General features: G+C 31.1%; 1 protein-coding gene across 1 annotated transcript; it reads right to left on the bottom strand.

The window, feature by feature from the left end:
- On the bottom strand, window positions 9328-12053 carry LOC105176409 (cyclin-D4-1). Its single transcript, XM_011099198.2, has 6 exons — window positions 11486-12053; window positions 10913-10999; window positions 10704-10802; window positions 10417-10618; window positions 10200-10321; window positions 9328-10032 (listed from the first exon to the last, which is right to left on the bottom strand). Exons 1-6 carry the CDS (start codon window positions 11810-11812, stop codon window positions 9778-9780), a joined length of 1092 nt encoding a protein of 363 aa, XP_011097500.1. The 5' UTR covers window positions 11813-12053; the 3' UTR covers window positions 9328-9777.

Raw genomic sequence — 21370 nt, 5'->3', positions numbered from 1 at the left:
TTTTCTTAAATGTGTCGTTTTTTCTTTGTAGAAATTATTCAAAGAGAGAAGAGAATAAATTAAAAGTGAAAATTCTATGAAGAAAACTACTCTTAATTTCAAAAAATAATTATGTCGCCGGCTTTATCTATTAGTACAAATCATTCATCATTCTCCTTACGTAAACAACTAAACATCCATCATTGTCAAATAATAATAATAATAGTTGCTCTAAAAATTGGGATATATAAGGTATTTTTAAAGGGTCGTTGTTACTCCAAATAAACGAAATACGCCTCGAGTATTTTAAAATGATCCTGCGAACAGTTAGAACTACACAAGGAAGACTCATTTATAATCCGTCGATCTTTAAGTTAGTAGGTCGTAAAAGAAGCACTATAAAAAAATAGAAAATTAGCGATTGAAAGAAAAAAAAAATTGCAGCGTATTCGACATTGTTACTAATTATATATATATATATATATATATATATATATAGTGACAAGAATTTTTTATTTTGTCATAATAATAAATTTATAAGTTTTAACCGTGATAATTATTTTTCTAAATTGTAATTAGCAAGAATTACTGACAAAATATTGTGCATTAAATTTACTAGAAACAATTGACGCATGTATATAATAACAACCTATTTGTATTGTCACTAAGTTGTCACCTGCATGTGTCACTAATTTTTTTTTTAGTGACAACTTTATACACGATTCTTGTCACTAATAATTATATAATTACAAGAATTAAAATTGTTCACTCAATATATATTTTTTGTGACAATTTTAAAATCATTACTTCATATCTTGTCGCCAATATTATATTTTTTTGTAGTGAGGATAATGAAGGTTGTAAGAATATTAAGGTAATAAAAGTTGTACTTGTAACATGAAATGCAATTTATTTGTAGAATTTACATAATTATACGATTATATGTAAATCACAAATACCAAAATAATCAAATAATTACGATGAGATCATTCATACTAAAGCTTATATGCCTTTGTTTTTGGGTAGTATGCAAGGGGCTATAAGTCGTGGAAAAATACTGACGAGATTGTATTGTTGTTTTATGCTATGAAAATAGTAGAAACTTTTCAAAAATTAGCAAGACAAGAGTGTGTAAATCATTGAAAATGTACATGTTGATGATCATATGATATCATCATTTTATTTTGCCAAAATTATGTTTTTGGTCCTATAATTTTAGATTATTAATATTTTAATTTTATAAATAATTTTATTTATAGATTGAACTTTTTATTTGAGGAATTTAGTCATAAACATCTCACATTTAATTATTTTTTGACAATTTTGGTCATCTTCAATAGATTTTATTTTTTGACCTATAACAAGGTGTACAAAATTCAATTTTCTGACCGAAAATCAGCCGAATAGAATTTTTTCGATTTGTACCGATGGGTTCGGGTTTTTTTTTTTAAAAAAAAAATCAATTATTTCGGTTGGTATGGTTAATTGTCTCGAACCAAATAACCTAATTTCTTTGTTTTTAATTAATTATATTTTAAAAATATATAATATATGATTATATATAATATATATTGTATTCGTAAATAATTTCATTCATTGTATATTTTATTTTTTAGATTTTGATATTTTTGTACAGGTGTTTTTGGATAAAAATGAAAATACTAAACTATACATAATTTTTTTTAAAAAAATTATTTTTTCAATTTAAAATCGAAAAAGGTTCGGTTATAACCGAACCGAACCAATCCTATTCAGTTCGGTTTTGGTAACGAACCAAACGGAATACCCCTATCTATAACTACAGGTCGTCAGTATCAAAATTGTCAATGCACGAGTAAATTTGCCAAATAAGGACCAAACAGAAGATGTTTAGGACTAAATTCGTCAAAAAAAAGGATTAAATGTATAAATAGAGTAAGTTACAGGACTAAAAATACTAACTACCTAAAGTTATAGGACCAAATATGTAATTTTACCTTTTATTTTATAAAAATAATAGAAGAGAGAGAGAGAGAGGGGAATTAAATTCTGGTTTTGTCATATATATATATATATATGTGTGTGTGTGTGTGTGTGTGTTAGTTGTGAGAGTAAAAACTCACCAACCAAACCAAACAATTGGCAGGGACAGTAAGTCCTGTAGGGATCTTGACACAGTAGATAAGTGTCTGAGAGAGACAATTGAAACCCATTCAGATTTCGATTTTAGATTTCGTTGCCCAAACAGAAATCGACTCTTCATCTAAATTACCTCTTCTCTCTGCTCATTTTTCAGTTTACTTTAGCTGCCTCCCTGTTCAGACTTGCAATTTTTCAGACCAATTAAACAATGTAATAACAACAAAGAATATAGATAGTTGCAAACAACACCAAAAAAACTTAAATCACCAAACCAATAAAAGGATAATTACACTTCCCTCTCCTAAAGTTTGATATAATTACATCTAATCTTGAGGTTCATTCCGTCTAACAAATAGGTCCCTTCATAAGTGAAAATTCATTGAATTATATAAAATAAAATAAAAACTGAATGAAAATTGATATTTACCGTTAATTGACTTATTACAGGTCAAATATATTTTTTTTAACTAAACTGCCCTTATGACAATGAAAATATACCCCCTCTCATGCATTAGCGTGTGAAGATGTATAAGGGTAATTTCATCATAAAAAAAAAATTATTTGACCTCAATAAATCAATAATAAGTCAATCGAGGGTAAATATAGAGTTTTATCTGATTTTTCTTATTAATATCAGCAAATTCGATGAATTTTGACTAACGGAGAAACCTATTTGTTAGACGGAAGCAAATCTTAGGGATGTTAGGTATAATTTTTCAAACTATAGAGAATTTACATGTAATTGCACCAAAACTCAGGAGATGAGAGTGTATTATACTTATTTTAAAACGCGAAACCCTGATTAATGATGTTTGGCAGATGAAATCAACCCTAATGAATGATGTTTGGCTGATGAAATCCGGGAAAAAAAGATTGAGTTGTAAGATACAATATATAATGGTATTTGACTATTTGCAAGAATTTGAAACATCTTTAATTTTAATGATATGATACGAGAATGGGCGTTGTTTTCTTTTTCTTTTGTCTTTTTCTGGACATGATCAAAGTCATTTCAAATTTTGTCACTCTTCACAAAAGGATGGCTAAATATTTCTCTCACCCAAGAAAGTTTACAAGTCAAGAGTTGTGCATGGTAATGAATTAGATCCAATTACATCTCCATTTTGGTGTTAAAAAAAAAAACAGGCCGAATCTCCTGCAACTCCTGCCAAGTCAACACCAAGTTAGGGTTCTTATTGTTGAGTTAAACTCCATATTTTGGCATTATTATGTATATAGATAGACTAATGCTCAGTAAATCACACGTTATCTCATACTGTATGTAAATCAAGAATTTGAAAAGCATAAGCCTCAATGTCTTGCTCTGCGTATTGAGATATTTTTTTAGGATAAAATTATACGATAGGACCAAAATAAATAATATATCATGACAAAGATCTTCGGCGTGCGTTCGGTATGAATGAATGCATATTATTTCATTTAATGTCGCCTATGAAAAACAAGTAGTCATCTGACAATTGATTGCACCGTGATAAAAGATAACCATACTTTGTATAAGAACTTCGGACAAAGCCACCATGATTGCCCTTTTCAAGCCCCTCGTCTATACAGGTGATTTTTATAAATTAAAAGGTTTGCACTTAGTCAACATCTAAAAATGCAAAATTATAATTTTTCCTAAAGAAGTTTCGAAATTATATTTACACTCCCTCCGAAAATTCACTATTTATATAAGAAAAAAAAATGTGCTTGTAAGAAAAAAAATATAATGATGTTAAGCTCACTCCATATATATATATATATATATATATATTACATTTATTGCTTTATAGCTACGAAACTCTTTTTCTAATCTTAATAAAGAAGGGTCGGAGACTCCGAAAAGCTGGGTGGTTTAATTAAAAAAAAAAAACTTTACTTGGAAATGTTGAATAAGGAGCAAAATTAAAAATTTTATGCAATTTTTTGCTAACGTCAGTATTTTCATCCAAATCCTAGTGAAATAGGATCACATGTAAATAGAGAATTTTCAAAGGGTGTGTAGGTGTAATTTCAAAACTTTTTTTTAAAAAAAAATCATTTTCAGATAGAATTTAAAACCCCCCTCTGGGGAACCCCTTTCCCCCCCGCCCAAAAAAAAAAAAAAAAAAAGAAAAAGAAAGAAAATCCTCGTACAAAAATCTTTCATATTTACGATGAACAAATACACATCATCACATCGTTGTCTCAATTACCACAACTCATGACTCCCCTACTATCTTACATAGAACCCATCCCAATCTTACAATATAATACACACATTAAGAAATGGAAGAAGTGATGAGACCAATTGCACAACATTCATAATTATTTACATATCATCAACCAAAGCTGATCAAAGGCAGATAAGTGCATAGGGACAAGAGGAAAATTTTAGTATGTAAAGCGACTTCATCAAAATGCCTATTTTATTACACTGACCAAGAAAAAACCTCCTTGTTTCTGTCTTCACATATGGAGCATAGTGGAGTTATTTATTTTTTTATTAATAATAAAAAATATTATATTCATATAATTAATTTAAATATACTAATATTAATATGTCGAGTGGTGATTTAAATCACGACTCGACATTAAAAATTATTTTTTTTCAGCAAAAATGCTTGGTGTCGTGATACTGAATCACGACACAAAGTCGTGATTCAATATCACGACTTGGTTTTTGTAATTTTTAGAATTAATACAATTCATTTCAATTGTATTTATTTCAATTGTACAAAAAATATACATTATTATATTTGTATTTATTTCAATTGTACAAAAAAATATACACGATTATATTTGTCTACTTAATTGTAATTTTTATAATTAATCTAATTTTGATATTATGACTTTTTGGATTTTAATAGGTTGTAAAAAAAATAATTTTATATAATTAACTTATAACAAAAATTAATTTACAAAATTATAAAAAAATATTGTCAAATCTAGTTCTGCAACATCTAGTCGATTCGGTGGTGATGAAAATAAGGCGCAAAATGAGCCAGTGCAAAATGTGGGCGAGGAAATAAGAAGATCTCGGCATCAACGCAACAGACACAATTGTGGAACAGACGGACATTTTTGACATTTGAAATTGTATACTTCATTGTATTTTTTTCAATTGTACAAAAAAATATACACTATTATATTTGTCTACTTAATTGTAATTTTTAAAATTAATACAATTTTAATATTATAATTTTTTGAATTTTAATAGGTTGTTAAAAAATTAATTTTATATAATTAACTTATAACAAAAATTAATTAAACAAAATTAAAAATAAAAAATAAAAAAAGGTTGGTGTCGTGATATTTAAATTAATATATTAATATAATTTTTTTATTATTAATAAAAAATAAATAACTCGAGCAAAGTGTATGCCTTTTGGTGGCCATATATGTTTAATATTTTTGGTCCTGTAAATTTAACTCGTTAGTATTTTGAATCCTGTAATGTATTCTATTTATACATGTAGACCTTTTTTTGACGAGTTTAGTTATGAACATCTCCCATTTGGTCCGTTTTTGGCAAATTTAGTCATGTGTTGACGATTTTAATCTCTTTCACACAGTAATAGATCTCTAATTTTTGTCCTGTAACTATAGGTCGTCAGGACCAAAATTGTCAATATAGGACTAAATTTGTTAAAAGCTGATCAAATGAGATATATTCAAGACTAAATTTATCAAAAAAGGAACTAAATATATAAATAAAATAAATTACATAACCATAAATATTAACGACCTAAAGTTACAGGACTAAAAATATAATTTTACCTATTTTTATTATTGGGATCCCTTCAGCAGCAAACACCAGTTGGCTACAATGGCCAAAGTTTTACCCACAATAATTAATTTCACTTTGACCATATTCTTACCTGTTACTTTAAATTTATTCTATTCAATCAAGGTAAAAAGAATATTTAATTTTTGCTTCTTTTTTTTTAACTATTTACTGTGACGCTTTGGAATAAGGCATGGTTATGGTTATGGTCTTACATTAAGAACATTATCGTTAATCCTGTGCAGATATACTTTCTGCAACGTGTCGTAAATTTTTATATTCTGTTTGAGTTATTTAAATTAAAATTTTGAATATTTAAGTAATTAAACCATATTAAAATTAAATATTGATTTGGAGAGTTGATCTTCGAGTTAGATTACGATAACCTTTTTGTTGTTTAGATAATTACCAATACCCTCTTGATTTTAACGGGCATATGAAAATTAGTTCTGTCCGTTAATCTATCCAACTTTTATGGTGAACTGATCAAAATACCCTTGTGAACTAAGAACTATAATTTTATTTATTTTTTAATTTTTTTATGAACTAAGTGGATAATTTTTATTATATTTTTTATATTTTTCCATCCACCACGTCGTCGTCCGATATTTTTATAGATTACAGTAAGGGAAAAGTTGACAATACTTCCATCCAAGGATTACGTAATTTCATCAACATCAAGGGGTTATTTATAATTTTTCAAATAACGAAGGGTATCTGTAATTATGCCAAACCTTAAAGGAGGTCGTTGTAATTTACCCTAATTACAATTGACTAATACATAAATTTCATCAATAAACTCACATTACAATAAAGTGACAAAAGAATTTCTACTCAAACCCAAGATTCCGAACAATTCATGGGATCTCAATTTTAATTAACCAATACACTAAAACATCATAGATCATACTAGATTTTGTAATTGTAAATTAGGGTTTTGAGAAATCGTGTGACCGTTTCGTACATAGTACATATGTAAATGGACGACAGTAACAAGAATATTACCTGCATACATTTACACAAGTGAGAAACTTAGTACAATTTATCAAATTAATGGTCCTTGAGGCGTCACTTTTATAAGTTATGGTAGACAACTTATGTAACTGCAAGAATTTTATATTTGGATGCCAGTTACATAAAATAGGTTGTCTAGCATCAAATACATGTACCTTCTTTTCTTTATTGGGTAAAAGAATATTTTGCCGACTGAATTATGATTGTTCTTAGATTTTGTTATATAATTTTTATTTTATTTTAATTTGTCATACTTAGTTTACGATTTTTGCAAGTTACCATCTTAAACCTCTTCTTGGAGGAATTTCCAACAAAATGGTCACATGCAGCGTATATGTGTAATTTTCTACCATAAAATCTCAAATTTGGTTCAATTTTTAGGACAACACCATGTTCTTACAATAAAAAATGAAATTCAACAAAATTTAACAAACATATGAGTGATTTTTCAAAAATAAGAAAAATTCTTATATATGCGCGGCATGTGACCTTTTCTCGGGGTAAAGTGTTATTTATTTGCACACAATTTCATTGGGCATGAATGTAGCACCCTCACTCTAAAAATTGCAGGGATCTCCCCAAAGTATCATTATTTAGCAATTGGCACCCAACCTTTGCCTTTAGTACATTGAAGTTCATATAGGGTTGACATGGTAGATGCGACACTGCATAAAATATATTTATCAGAAAATTATTCGTTCGGTGTCTGTATGTTGAATATAAATTATAATGTGAAAAAAAAAATTGCCAACAGAGATCCAAATACCGTATGATAAGCAAGTCGTCGATAAAGTTGCTATTTTCTACGCGTAAAAGTGCAATTTCCCAAAGTTTGAGGTGCAAAGTGCAAAGACTAAAATCCTTAGGGTGTAAAATGTTAATTACATGGCAGGCCCAATATCCAACCCCCAAAATTAAATACTATTTATGAAAAATAATAATGAAAATTGTAGTTTTCCCCACATTACATATATTCCATAGGTTTCTTATGCTTTTACAGAAAATTCTTGAATAATTGTTTCAGAATGAAAGGGGAGGAAAAAGAGTAAAAATCAGATGTTGACTGGTCATAACACACAGTTACACACAGAACAGTCAAAACAAAAAGAGATGTGGGCCTGGGCCCTGGCCCACTTTGCCCATTTCAGATCCCGAAAAGGGCATGACATGTAATCATTACCCGAAACCCCATAACAAACGACGCCGTTCGTCTGAAAATCATCTAAGGTATTTTCTTTAAATAATTTAAGTGAATTTGGTAAAATTATTAAGGATAAATTACACTAGATTCTCTTGAGATTCAATATAATTATAATATCTCATTTTTATTTAAAAAATTATAAATATTTTTAAAATTAATGATTATTTAACAAATACCCCCTACAATGGGTTATTACAAGAGGTATTTGTTACACAATTATTAATTTTAAGAAGATATTTGTAATTTTGAAACAACAAGGGATATTTATAATTAGGATAAATTACATTTTGGCATCTGAACTATGATCGTTTTTACACTTTATCATCAAAATATTTTTTGTGTTAATTTACCATCTCAATATTGTAAAATTTGCACTTTGTCACATATGACCCTCTTTATATTGATTTTTCTGTTGGAAAAGCATCACATGTTGTGCATATATGAAAAATATCACATTACATGACCCTTAGTATCAATATACACTGCATGTTATGTTTTTTTGACTAAAAAATAGTTATAAATAACAAAATGCAAAATTTTATAAAGTTGAGATGGTAAGTTGACACCAAAAAAAAATTAAGTGCAAAGTGTAAAAAAATAAAACTAATCCTTATAATTATGACAAACTTCACGAGAATTCATTGTAATTTGCCCAATTATTTATTCAAACTCAATTAAATTAAACAAAACTAATTGTATAATGATTGAAAAAATGTGAAATCGTGGATTGTGCGGAAAAAAAAAAAATATAATTGTCGTATCATTAAATAACGTTAAAATTACTATTCTAATCAAATTTTTTTGTTTAAGGAAAGAAATAAAATTAAGGGTAAATTTGGTAGGACAAACTTTTTTTTATAGTAATATAGTTATATCATTTAATTAATGTATATAATTTTTTACAATAAAAACAATTAATTACGTTCCAAGTGTGAGATATGTAATACTTAATTCCTTCCAGCAGGCTGGCATTAGCCAACTTTAGAGTTAAATGCGATATTTTTTCCATTTTGGGTTTTAATGGGTCTTGCCATTTTTAATTTTTCTCGATTTTGGTCCATTAAATTAATTAATAGAAACAAAAATTCAAAATTAAAAAATCACGTGTGGAGCACATATTTTTTTTGGATAATATTTGCAAGACTTATTTGCTACTCTAAAAAGATAAAAAATTAAAATACCAAAATATAGGATGAAAACTGCATTTAATTTTGCAATTTTAAGTATGATATGTGAAAAATATGCATACATAGAGAAACTCGAGAATTATTTTATTTTATTTTATTTTTAATTGGAACAGAAATTACATGCTATTGCCGGGGATAAATTAAATAAACAAATACAAAAAAGAAAAATTATAATTAAACATAAAAATGTTTCCCTCTCCTCTCCTCTAATTTTTCACCTTATGCCTCTCTTTTCTTCAACCACAACAAAATGGCCATTTTTCAAAATTCTTGTGCTTGTCTTCTCCCATGCATTCTATCTCTATGGTATTTGTTTTTTCATGCTAAAAGACATGGGACCTCTCCCATTTCTCTCTCTTCCTCGCTCCTTCCCTCTCTCTCCGAACATGTCATGCTTTGTTTTTCTTCTTCTCAAAGCCACACCAAAGATCCCATTCACCAAAGACTTAGTTTGGACTGATTTTAGGGGTGGTGAAAAGTGAAAAAAAAAAAATTCACATTTTCTTGAATCAAGAACCACCATCAAAAGCTGTTTTTGGTTCCAATTTCCTCCTTTTGTTGTGTGAAGAACTTGTTCTTTCATCACTTTTGTAGCTCAAGCATGCTGCTTCCAACACCCCGTTTGGACTAACGGGCACCGATGATGATGAAACGTGGGCGGTGGCCGTATTTGCAGTGGCAGTCGTAGCAGTAGTAGTAGTTGAAGTAGTATCACTCATTGATATCAGATCTTGGATCAGTTCTAGGCACTTCATGACTCGGCCCTGCAACAACCCCACAACGTTTTTTACTTAAAGTGCTCGTTTTCTTGAATGAATACGCCAAGATTGCCAAAAATTATAGAGACGATAGTAATGATACGAAGGCGAGGGGAAAGAAATTGTCTTGTCTAAGATTTTTCTATCAGTGGGGACCAATGCAAATTTACTACCTTCTCTACTTCCATGGAACTGGACAGCGCCTTATCAATGTCCATTGCTTGTATTTCTCCTGAAACATACACAGCCACAGCTGCAGCAATCTCAGAAGGCCTGAATTCCAAGAAGTCAATACCTGCATTCAATTTTCCCCAACCAAAGCTCTGAATCAAACACTTCATATTAAATTCTCAATTTCAGACAGCCGATGCTGTGTAGTAAATACAAGACCTTTGATTGTGCTTAAGATGATTTGAATTGATCGAGCAATCAATGGCCCTGGTGGGAGCCGAACGTGGTTCGTTTTTCTGAGGAAATACTCTATGAAGTTGAATGGAGTATAAGATTTCATGTTCCACTTCAAGTAGTTCAGCACCAACATCTCCATTCTCTGTATCGTTTTCCCTTCAAACAAGAACTTCGGTTCCCCTGCCTGTTGCATTAGTCCACATTGATCAAAACAAACTCAAATTTTGTCACAGAAGCCAATACAAAGCAAGAATCCAAGTAAATTTCACCTGCAAATCGACAGTAGAAGGCACATCAACCTCATCGATTTTGGCTGCCAGAGATAAGCAGGCCACAGCTACCAATTGAACGGCCCATGTTTTACCTCCCTATCGATGCCAAGGAAGCGAAACAATCAACAACACAAACACACAAGAAAGAGGAATTGCAATCAAAAGAACAGAGTCTGCAGATCTGTTACTCGTTGCAACGAACATACCGGCAGGTTATACACCGATAGAAATCGATCCATATAATTCATAGCCAAATACAAACACAATTCTCCAAAATTGTGGTGAGCGCAAGCCTGCAAAGAAGAGATAACATAAGTAATAAATCTAGCAATTAGCAAGATAAAATTGATTTCTTGTGCATTTCAATCCAAGAAACGTTGAGTAGAGTGCTGAAAGACCAACATGCATTTCAATTGAAGTGTTAAAGAAAACTATTAATGAGTGAACATAAATACAGAAAATTGCAATAACTGTAAACCCTCACCACTTTTGGTAGACTAAAACTCATTGATGGGGGAAAAATCCCATTTTTAGGAAAATCCAGAGGAACAAGATGAGCAAATCAAGAATTACTAAAAGGGCATATACAATGATGATAAAAAAAAATTAATTCCATATAATGCTGGTCAAAAGATGGAATGCAAAAACCCACCGTGCAGAAACAAATGATCAATTAAACAAAATTTGGAAAAACTCAATTTGATCCAATGGGAGGAAGAAAAAGTGAACCCAATTATTAGATTAATAAAGGAAGAAATTAAATGGCAATTAAATTTGACCTTAAACATCCAATCAAGAGCCTCTTTTCTCAAACTCATATCCAACTCTCCACTCCTAAGTCTCTTTAGATAATCATCTGCAGGCAAGTGCTCCCTTTCTCTCTCAACCATCCAACCAATGCATTCCTCACTCAGGCATGGCAAAAGAATCAACGGCTCAGAATCTGATCTGCCATTGCCAAAGCTCATGCCTTTTTCACCATTGGTTTGATGGCTTTGGTCACTGAAAGGTTCAACAAGATCACCATCATCAAAGCACAAGCCTTTGGTTTCCTCATCACAGAGAAGGTCTGCTGCTCCACAGTCAAAGCTGCTGTTTTCAGCCATGGAAAGAAAGGAAAAAACCCTCAATGAATGTGCTTTGCTGTGAATGGAAGTTATCAAAATCTCATAAAGATTGGATTTTTATGGAATTTCTTTTGCATGTTAAAGATTGGCATTATGTTTCTGCCATTTCTGTGAGGCCCAGAGAGAGAGAGAGAGAGAGAGAGAGAGATGGGGGAGGGGGTCTGAAAGTGAGTCTAGAGAGAGATTGTTGTATAGACTGTGGGTGTGGAGAGGAGCTTTATGTAGGAAGGAAATGGACATTTGTCTTTAGGGTAAAGGTGAGGTTGAGGAAGAGAAGACTGATTTTTCTTTTTCTTTTTTTTTTCTTTTTCTTGGGAAGAATGGAAAAAAAATAAAATTAAAAAAAAGTGTCATTTTTCTTGAAAAAGAAATTAATTATTATTGATATAATTACAGAAATAAAATTCAAGGAAATGTAATTTTGATAACAACAGAAAGATAAAAAAAAAAAGTATATTTGTGAAATGACAAAATTGCCCCTGAATTTGGGAAAGTAAGTGAGGTTGGTTTTGTTTAGTCAATGGTGATTGGTGATTAGATGGAAACAATTGACTGGTGAGTAAGTGAGTGAGACACAGTGATAATTCAACAATTAATTATTTGAGTAAATTACATTAATATTCTTGATGTTAGGCCAAAATACACCAAAGTCCCTATATTTTACAAAATTATAGCACCATCCCCTAAAGGGTGTTAGTGTAATATCTTTCAAGTGGTATTTGTGTAAGTTTTGTCTCTTAATAGGGGTATAGTTGTAATTAAAACTATAATTTTAAGGAGTATATTTGTAATTTTGCAAAAAACATGAGGTATTTGTGTATTTTAATTTAACCTCATAAGGTGTTAATATAATTTACCCTTATTATTTCTAATATACAAATATATTTTTAAGTGAGAAAAATGAAAAAAATAAGATTATATACTACTCTTCTTTTTCTTTTTTGGAAAATAGATTATAAATCGTTTTCAATGCCACAGAGTACTAAAAAGTTAATTTTATTTTCATCTATGTACCCCATTATTTTTGTTATTTAGAAAACTAACCTCTTAATAATTTTATTATTAAAAGTTTTGCTGCCTTAATACTTTTCTTCATCTATTTCCAGCAAAATTGATGGTGAAAGAGATAATATCACATTTAAAATGAGTAACTTATATTATTTTACAGGATAAATATAATAATATTGTAATTGTGAAAGAAAAATAATGACAGCCAAGCAACTATTTAGGTAAAAGTTAATTGACTGGATAATTATTAATAAAACATCTTAGAATTGGCCAATAAGGCCTGGCTCAGTTAGCGAAATTGAGGCCTCAATCCCACGATCTTAGAGGTCGTGAGTTCGAACCTCGCCTTATGTATGGGATGTTGTATCTACTGAATAATAGATATTGATTAGATTTCGTTTATTAAATATTATTAATCAGAGTATGATTGTTGTAAGAATTGATATCCGATAGGAGTTATTGTAATCAGATTTCAATTTATACTGCAAATTAGTATGGCATCTCATACTATACTTCACAAATATATGTGTATAAATTTTTTTATTAAATATAAAGATAGCATAAATTTTATGTAGATGGTATCTACATACTAAATACAATATAAAGTAGGATAAATTACATTGATATCACCTGATGTTAGGTTTAGTTACATAAGTATTTGTAATTATAAGTGAACTTTTGAGGTTTTAATTGTAATTTCCATCAATACCCCCTCAATAATAAAAATTTACAAGTAGATTCTTGTATTTGTAATTTTATAAAAATCAAAAGTAGTTATATAATTAAGTTTAATATAAGCTAATTTCGGTCTAATTTATCCTATAAAGTGTAATACGAAATGCAATACAAACTTTTAGTAGAAGAATAGTATTGAAGCTTGGGTATAGTATTAATTTCAACATTAATGCACATAAATATTTCAAATATTCTCTTTAATTTGTTCAGATGCATTAACATATTGGCCACAAATTTTCACAATATTTTCATTTTAAATTGAATTAGACTTGCTATAATTACCATTAGAAAAGTTAAATCGCCATAGATAAAAGGGCTTCTAACCATCAAACAAGCACTTCATAAATAAAAAAAATTTATTTAAATTAAATTTAATTGAATTTAATTATTCAAGAGCAAACATTTTTACACTTTGATGCATACTGGGATCCAGTCATATCACAAGAATCAAAGGACTTTCATAAAAATTTAGATTAACGGGGAATTAACCTGCAAAATAGAGATTAGCACTCCGATATTTAAGTCAGTAAGAGTTTACTGAGAAAATTAAGGAAAAATTGGAATCGATGTGAGAATAATGATTGAAAATAGTGCTAAAGTGATATACTCCTTATAGACTTGAAAACGTGAGCTAAAGATAACTAGAAAACCGAGAGAAAATGAGAGTTGAAGTATGATAGTGGATTTTACCAAAATGACTACACCATGTCTCATTTTGTAGACATTCCTATAAAAAGATCCAAAAGGTAGTTAAGGCAAATCATGTACCGTTGGATAGCTGCATGTATTAGCTAAAACAAAAAAAAGTAGTTAAGGGTTTGGATTTATCAAGACAAAGATATGACATTCCTTGCTCCTACATCGAGATCCATTTTGATACCTGTTATGTGGATTTCGTACTCGGTCTCATCAATTGAGGCCTTGAAATCAAATCTTAGGGCAAACTCTAGCTTGTCTACTTTTTAGCTAGTGAGCACAACTATGGCTCCACTGCTAGCATAGGTGGTGGAGCCATCCATGTGGAGTAGCCAATTTTCCTCCATCTTTTTCAGTCAGCGTTTTTTTAGGCATGAATTCAACTAACGCTTGGGCCTTAAAGCGGTTTTAGGCTAGTAATAGAAACCATACCATTGAATTCTACAACTCGTTTGATCATTCTACTTGAAGTCTCAGCCTTCCCCAGCGTATGTCGCTGGGGGATGTTAGTGCATACAATAATAGAATGTGATACAAAATAAGGACGTAATTTTCTTGCAATTATTATCAGGTCGAATACTGGTAGCATTGTTTAGTGCCATGCTATGCTGACATAGATGATGGGATTTTGGGTTCTATTTTCCTCCTTGATGAGTAAGGAGCTTACCCCGTGCTGCCCCACAGAAAGGTTATATATAATAGCTCACCTGGTGAGGGCTTAGTAAGCAAGGAAAACTCAGGATGTAGGCATTCAGATCCTAGAAGGCTTATGTATATGTCTCGTTTTAGGTGAAAATCTTTAATCTTCCTCCACACTCTGAAAAAGAGTTGGCTACACTCTGTAGAGCAGGATATGAACCTATTAAGAGCAACTATACAACTAGCAACGCTTTATACCTCGTATTTTGTCTGGATTGACCTTGATGCCTTTCTCAGTCACCATGTAGCTGAGGAAATGTCTACTTCAAACTCCAAATGTGCACTTTGTTAGATTTAGTTTCATGTAATATTGTTTTACCTTTTGGCGGAGTTCCACCATGTCCTTTTTAAGAGACCACCAAATCCAGGGTGGTTCAAGATTCGTTGTCTCCTTATTGGCCATATCAACATGTATAGGTTCGTCCTGCTAGCTCAGCGAGATTCTTCTTGTTGGTTACTTGATCTCCCTAAGTTCCGACCTTCTCATGCTGGGAGAATTGTTCTGTTGCACTAGCTTGTGAACCTTGGAGAGTTGAGTTGATGATCTCCATAATAAGTTGGCGGGGCTACTTATAAAAAAGCGGGTTAGCGGCAGCAGGCAAAGCCGCCGGATCAATGGCAGGGGCATCAAGACCCCCTAGTGCCTATGGCAAGGTGGAATAGTCGAATCTACTGCATAAGATAGGGAAGAGTATTTTCCTTGAAAGATACATTGTTACCTATTTATCCGAACTTGTCATTTCTTACTTCTATAGCTCAAGTGTTCCTATAGATGGCGCCAAGCACCGAGATCCAAGCACACCATAAGAATTGAAGGACTTTTATGAAAATCTAAGATTAACGAGACACTACTCTGTAAGATAGAGATTAGGACTCCGATACTTGAGTCAGTAAGAGTTTACTCAGGAAATAAAAGAAAAAACTTGAATGAATATGAGAATAATGGTTGAAATGATGCTACAGTGATATATTTATTGTGGAGTACAAACAGAGCTAAAAAATAGCTTGAAAATCGAGAGAGAATGAGAGTTGAAGTATGATAGTGGATGTTACCAAAACGATTGCACCATGTCCCTTTTATAGACGTCGTAGAGCAAGATCTGGAGAATGGTTAGGAGGAATCATGCACCGACGGATAATTGCATGTGTTAGCTAAATAATAGAAAATAGAAATTTAGGATTTGAATCAATCTAAATGAAGATATGACCTTTACTCGTAGTCTTTCTCAGTCTGTCCGGATATCCAGGGATTTGTTACCCAGCTGCTTGAGAAGTTGTTTTCAACTTAATGACTTGGAGTTTGTTGGAGATCTTTCAGTATATTGTGTCATAGGAAGTCAACAATCTATGTGACATGTCATCTATATTGTATGTTAACTCAGTTTACTGGATTATGCTAATTTTTTGGGCCTACCAAGTTAGTAAGGATGAAATATACTATAGGCTTAATACCTTGTTTATGGGCCAACAAAACCCAGCTTGTTGGGCTGCTCGGTGGGTGTGCACTCCTTATCTTTGGGCTCTTGAAGAAAAATATTTGTGGAGGCATCACACTTGTTACATGTTCAATCACCTCCTTAAACTATGCAATAATCACATGGTAACTGTATAATTTATATATGGCCAAATTGGGCTCGCTCTAGAATTTTCCTACATTTTCTCTAATATTTATTGAGAAACCATTTTGTCAAAGTTTTAAGGAAAAATTCGTGCAAATACAATGCATTGAAAACCCTACACCCAAAAACTAAAATTATAACTCGAGCCAATGTAGTAGTCATGCATTTTATGTTACTCGAAGCTCAAGTTTTAGGTTTTAATAGTTTAATTTTATCACTGGAACTAGACTTCGTATTTAATAATCAAGAAGTTGTAGGTTCAGATCTCATAAACAAATATCATTTCATAATATTTCTTATTGGTTTCTTTTTGTGGCGCAATCTGAGTATGTTTTATGGTTCCATTCGATTGGCCCAAAATTTAGAGATAATTTTAATTTCTCTTTTACAAGTATGTTGTGAACCAAACTATTATTTCCTAGCCTTATACTTATAACCTCTAGACCACTCTACTAACTTGATCATCAAAGTGCTTCAACTAAGGGAGATTGAAACACTTCTGATCTTGTGTTGGTTTTAGATTACTCCCGTCATTCAGTCAAACCATTCGGCCTCGATCATATGTACTCTTTGATACTTCAAAATGTACTAAGTAATGTAATGAACCATATGTACATATATGTCTCCAAATGTTATGCGCTTATCTAATTACAAACACATGAGAAATAAAATAAGATTGTGGTTATATAAAAAGTTGATGAAAGCGCTTAGGATACTGATTTTTGAATCTTGCAGCTGCATGGTTTTAGAGAAAGCTTGTAATAACTGAGATGCTAAGGAACATGCATGCTTTGTTCCCCTTTCTTAGACTTTGTAACCCCAAAAATATTCTAACACTTTTTTCACACACCATCTTTAAAGAGAAGGGGGTTAGCCCCAAAATATTCTGCTTAGACCAAATATGTGTGAAAATGACTTTTACATACAACTGAGTTAGCATATCCCAATGTCACGTGTTTGTGACAAAGTTCAATAGCAGCCTTCTTTCCTCTACTTTGTGCTAATGTATACTGAGAATTTCTTGGTTATGGGGTGTTCTTACACACACAAACACACATGTATATGTATGTATATATATATATATATATTAATACTGTAGATCCTTCATGCATGCATGGACATATATACTAAGGTGGTCCTCCACCTCCACCAGTCTTTTGTATTAATCTTACTAATTTTATGTTTGAGATTCGAGCTTTCCAACAGTACTATACTCCTTTCCCCCACCCACTCCCCAACACGCACTCACACACCTACTGTTTGTGTGTGAAAATCATGTGGGGGTTCTTTGCCAAGATTGATCTGATCATTTGGGCTGATATATTGACATAATTTTAGGGATTTGGATTATTTAGTTCAGATCATATTAGATTTTTTATTTCATTAATATGGGAAATTTGTAATTTTACTTTTGTAACTTAATTGGTGGTAATTTTTGTTTTATATGAATTGATTTTCACAATTTGATTTTTTGTAATTTTAAAATTTTAACAATTTTGTTCGGTTAATTTGGTTGAAAAATTGTATGTAACTTGTACATGACCCAATTAAGTTGTAATTTTAATCATGTAACTCAAGAGGTAGTATTTTTGATCTTGCACGAATTGATTTTTGTAATTTCGTCCTATAACTTTAAAATTTTGGCAACTTTCATCGTTTCAGCCTTCAAGTTAATTTGGTTGGAAAATTACATCTCGCTTGCACATGACTCAATTAAACTGCAATTTTAGTCATGTAACTTAGGGGGCCAGTATTTTTTATCCTATGTAAATTAATTTATAGTATTAGAATTATAATTTAATTGGGTCATGCTCAAGCCACATGTAATTTTTCAGTCAAAACGGTCCGAAAAAAAAATTATCAAAATCTTAAAATTATAGAACTAAATTTGTAAAAATCAATTTATGCAAGACAAAAAATGTCACCCTCCTTAAGTTACAGGACTAAAATTATAAGTTTTTCTTTAATATATATGTGATATCACTCGTATAAAAATTACCTCTTCTATTTTATTTAAGGGGAGATAAAATTTTGTTCATGTATTTTTCTACTTTTTTATATTATATTATATTCGATGCATGCAAAAAAAGCACGACTCCAATGGATATGAATTATTTTGTTCAAAACTTGGGCTAAACGAATGCAAATTTAGAAGAGAGGGCCTGCAAAAGAGGCGTTAGCACTCCGACGCCTAAGTTAGTATTGGATTCAAGATGAAATATAGCAAAAAAGTAAGTGCGTTTAATTAAAAAATTGAGATATGATGAATAAAATCGGTAAAAAGTGCAAAAACACGTGAATATATGCTTAGAGGGAGCTTAAGAGATGGTTTAGAGAGTAAGTGAGGTGTTTTAAGACTGAGGGACATACTCCGTATGGAGGACTAAACCTGTATTTATTGGAAAGGTTTCCTGTCTACTGAGGATGTATCCTACTCTCGAGAATCTTATGAAAATTGATTGGGATAAGGGATAAATCATCCTTATCCGTAGCTAGGAGTGCTTTAGTAGGAGTCCCTATTGTCTTGGGATACCTCTCGTTTACAATAAGTCTCAGCCGTTAGAGAGGTCCTCGGCTGATGTGGTTCAAGATAGTGCTGACACCTAGGTTGATGAGAGGCCACGTGCAGGTTTCTTCGGCATATTATACTTTAATCATGGTCAGAGTCAGGGGATGTCCTGGACCTCCTCCTTTCTTCTTGGGCTTCTTGGGCCTGCCTAGTTAGAATGTGGGTCGGATCATCCTTCGCCTCTTGGGAGCATTATGGGCGTGGGATGTCCTGGGTCTCTCGGGAATACCTTAGGCCTCCCATTTCTTTCTTCTTTTTTGGACAATTTATTTTTATATAAATTAATATTAAATGATAAAGAAGATATTACGGAACTTGAATATTAACATGTCAATGTACTCATGGGATTTTTAAAAAAATTACGGAACAAGGGCATATCCATCGTTTTAAAAATGCTATTTCTCTTTTACAGATTGAAAAATTTGAAATCTATAATCATTAAAAGGATCTGTCATTAAATCAGGTTGTGAAATCCATCCATTCGGATACAGTTTAAAAGCAGCATTACAGAAAAGTTTTGTGGGGGCAATATGGACACTTGAACACGAATAAAATGTCAATGTACAAGTTTTGAAGAGGCCAAAATTTTAATCAAAATGTACATATGAAAGAGAATGTAATTAAGAAACATGTTGAGTACACTAATAATGTTATAGTGGTGTCGGAATTCGTTCAAGAATCAATCCAAGACAGCATTTGAAAAGAGAGTGTTGCAGTTTATTATTCATCACCATCATCCATCCTTTGCTCCTCATTTGATTGACGGTTGAGATTAAATTTGTGAATCAAGAAAATCAAATGTGCAGGAGAGATATTGGGAGAGTAATTTAGAATTTTTATCCCATTAATAATATCATTTTTTTCTTTTCAATCCTGTAATTTTTAAAAAATAATAGTTTTGATTCCATGATTCGTTTTCATTAGATATCTTAATGAAAAATGCCATGTTTTTAGCACGTGATGTTAAGGGCTTTATACTTCGCTCCCATTCATTTCGCAATTCTCATTTTTTATCACATAGCTTTTAAAATGTGTATGTGGCATTTTTGTTAACTATCTAAAGAAAATGTATTATGGAATAAAATGCTACTTTTTTAAAGTTAAGGGACTAAAAGTAATATATTCCACAACCAATGGATTCAAAATAAAAAGATCATAAATTACGAGACAAAAAATATTATTTTTCTTATCTTAGGTCCAAACTCAAGTTTTCCCATCCCAACCCCCTTAAAAATCAAATATGTTGGATTCCCATAATACCCTCGAAATGTGAGGACAAAAATAATGAACAGCTTTGAGATGAGGGGCAATGATGTGCCATTAATTGAATACAGTAATAACTTTATACACAATTTTTCTTATAGTATCATTATAGAAAATGAATTATTCACTACACTGGAAACTACTACGTCTTAAAAATCATAGTACATAAATACTATTTTTACCACGAACAAACAAAAATCAATGTAAAAACGTCATAATTTGGACCATGATAGAACCAAATTTCTCATAGTTTTAGCTATGACCAGAACACATACCGTAATTTTATCCATGACTAATATTCTGGTCTCATCTACAGAAACAACGAACAACAGTTATTCTACATATATAATTAATTAATATTCGCAATAATTTTTTTTGCTTTCAATCACGATGAATAACCGTAATAAAACATCATATTTCTCTAAATATATCAACCTAGTCCTCATATATATAATTAATTTCCAATATAAATACAAATCAAACAGAAAGGCAAAAACAAGACAAAAAAATCACAAATTCTTGCATCTAAAATAGATGGAAATGAAGACAAAGTGTTGCAATAAATCCAATTTAACCTTTTTACTACCCTTTCAGTCTTATCTTTATGGCCAAAGACTCATCATTGTGTTCCTACACATACCAACGGTAAAAGATGCCCCGTTGAGAATCAAGTCAAAACCACTTTTTACTGCTCTCAGTCAAAATTCTATTCGAAAGTTTATTTTTTTTTATTTTTTTACATTTATTTAATTTCCATAATAATAATAATAAGACAAGTAACAAAAGAAGTGGATGGAGGATGGCTTAGTAGAGAATCAATTAATAGGCAAAATTATAAAAAAAAAAAAAAATCAGTTAAAAGTTTATTTGAAGTCTCAATATAAAAAGAAAATATATGAATTTTATCTCAGTAAATGTCGCGTACAACTTCGATGAATTAATTACTTA

This window comes from Sesamum indicum, linkage group LG13 (genome assembly GCF_000512975.1).
Source record: "Sesamum indicum cultivar Zhongzhi No. 13 linkage group LG13, S_indicum_v1.0, whole genome shotgun sequence".
Taxonomy (NCBI): Eukaryota; Viridiplantae; Streptophyta; class Magnoliopsida; order Lamiales; family Pedaliaceae; genus Sesamum; species Sesamum indicum.
Note: the sequence above shows the minus strand (reverse complement) of the source record. Positions and strands in the feature narration are given on the sequence as shown.

What these genes read in the sequence shown, in the direction of transcription:
- LOC105176409 (XM_011099198.2), bottom strand. Translation starts at nt 11,812, where the DNA reads ATGGCTGAAAACAGCAGCTTTGACTGTGGAGCAGCAGACCTTCTCTGT. An exon ending in TATCGGTGTATAACCTGCCG is followed by an intron (nt 10,803 to 10,912) that starts GTATGTTCGTTG and finishes TGGCATCGATAG; the next exon opens with GGAGGTAAAACATGGGCCGT. An exon ending in GTTCCATGGAAGTAGAGAAG is followed by an intron (nt 10,033 to 10,199) that starts GTAGTAAATTTG and finishes GGGTTGTTGCAG; the next exon opens with GGCCGAGTCATGAAGTGCCT.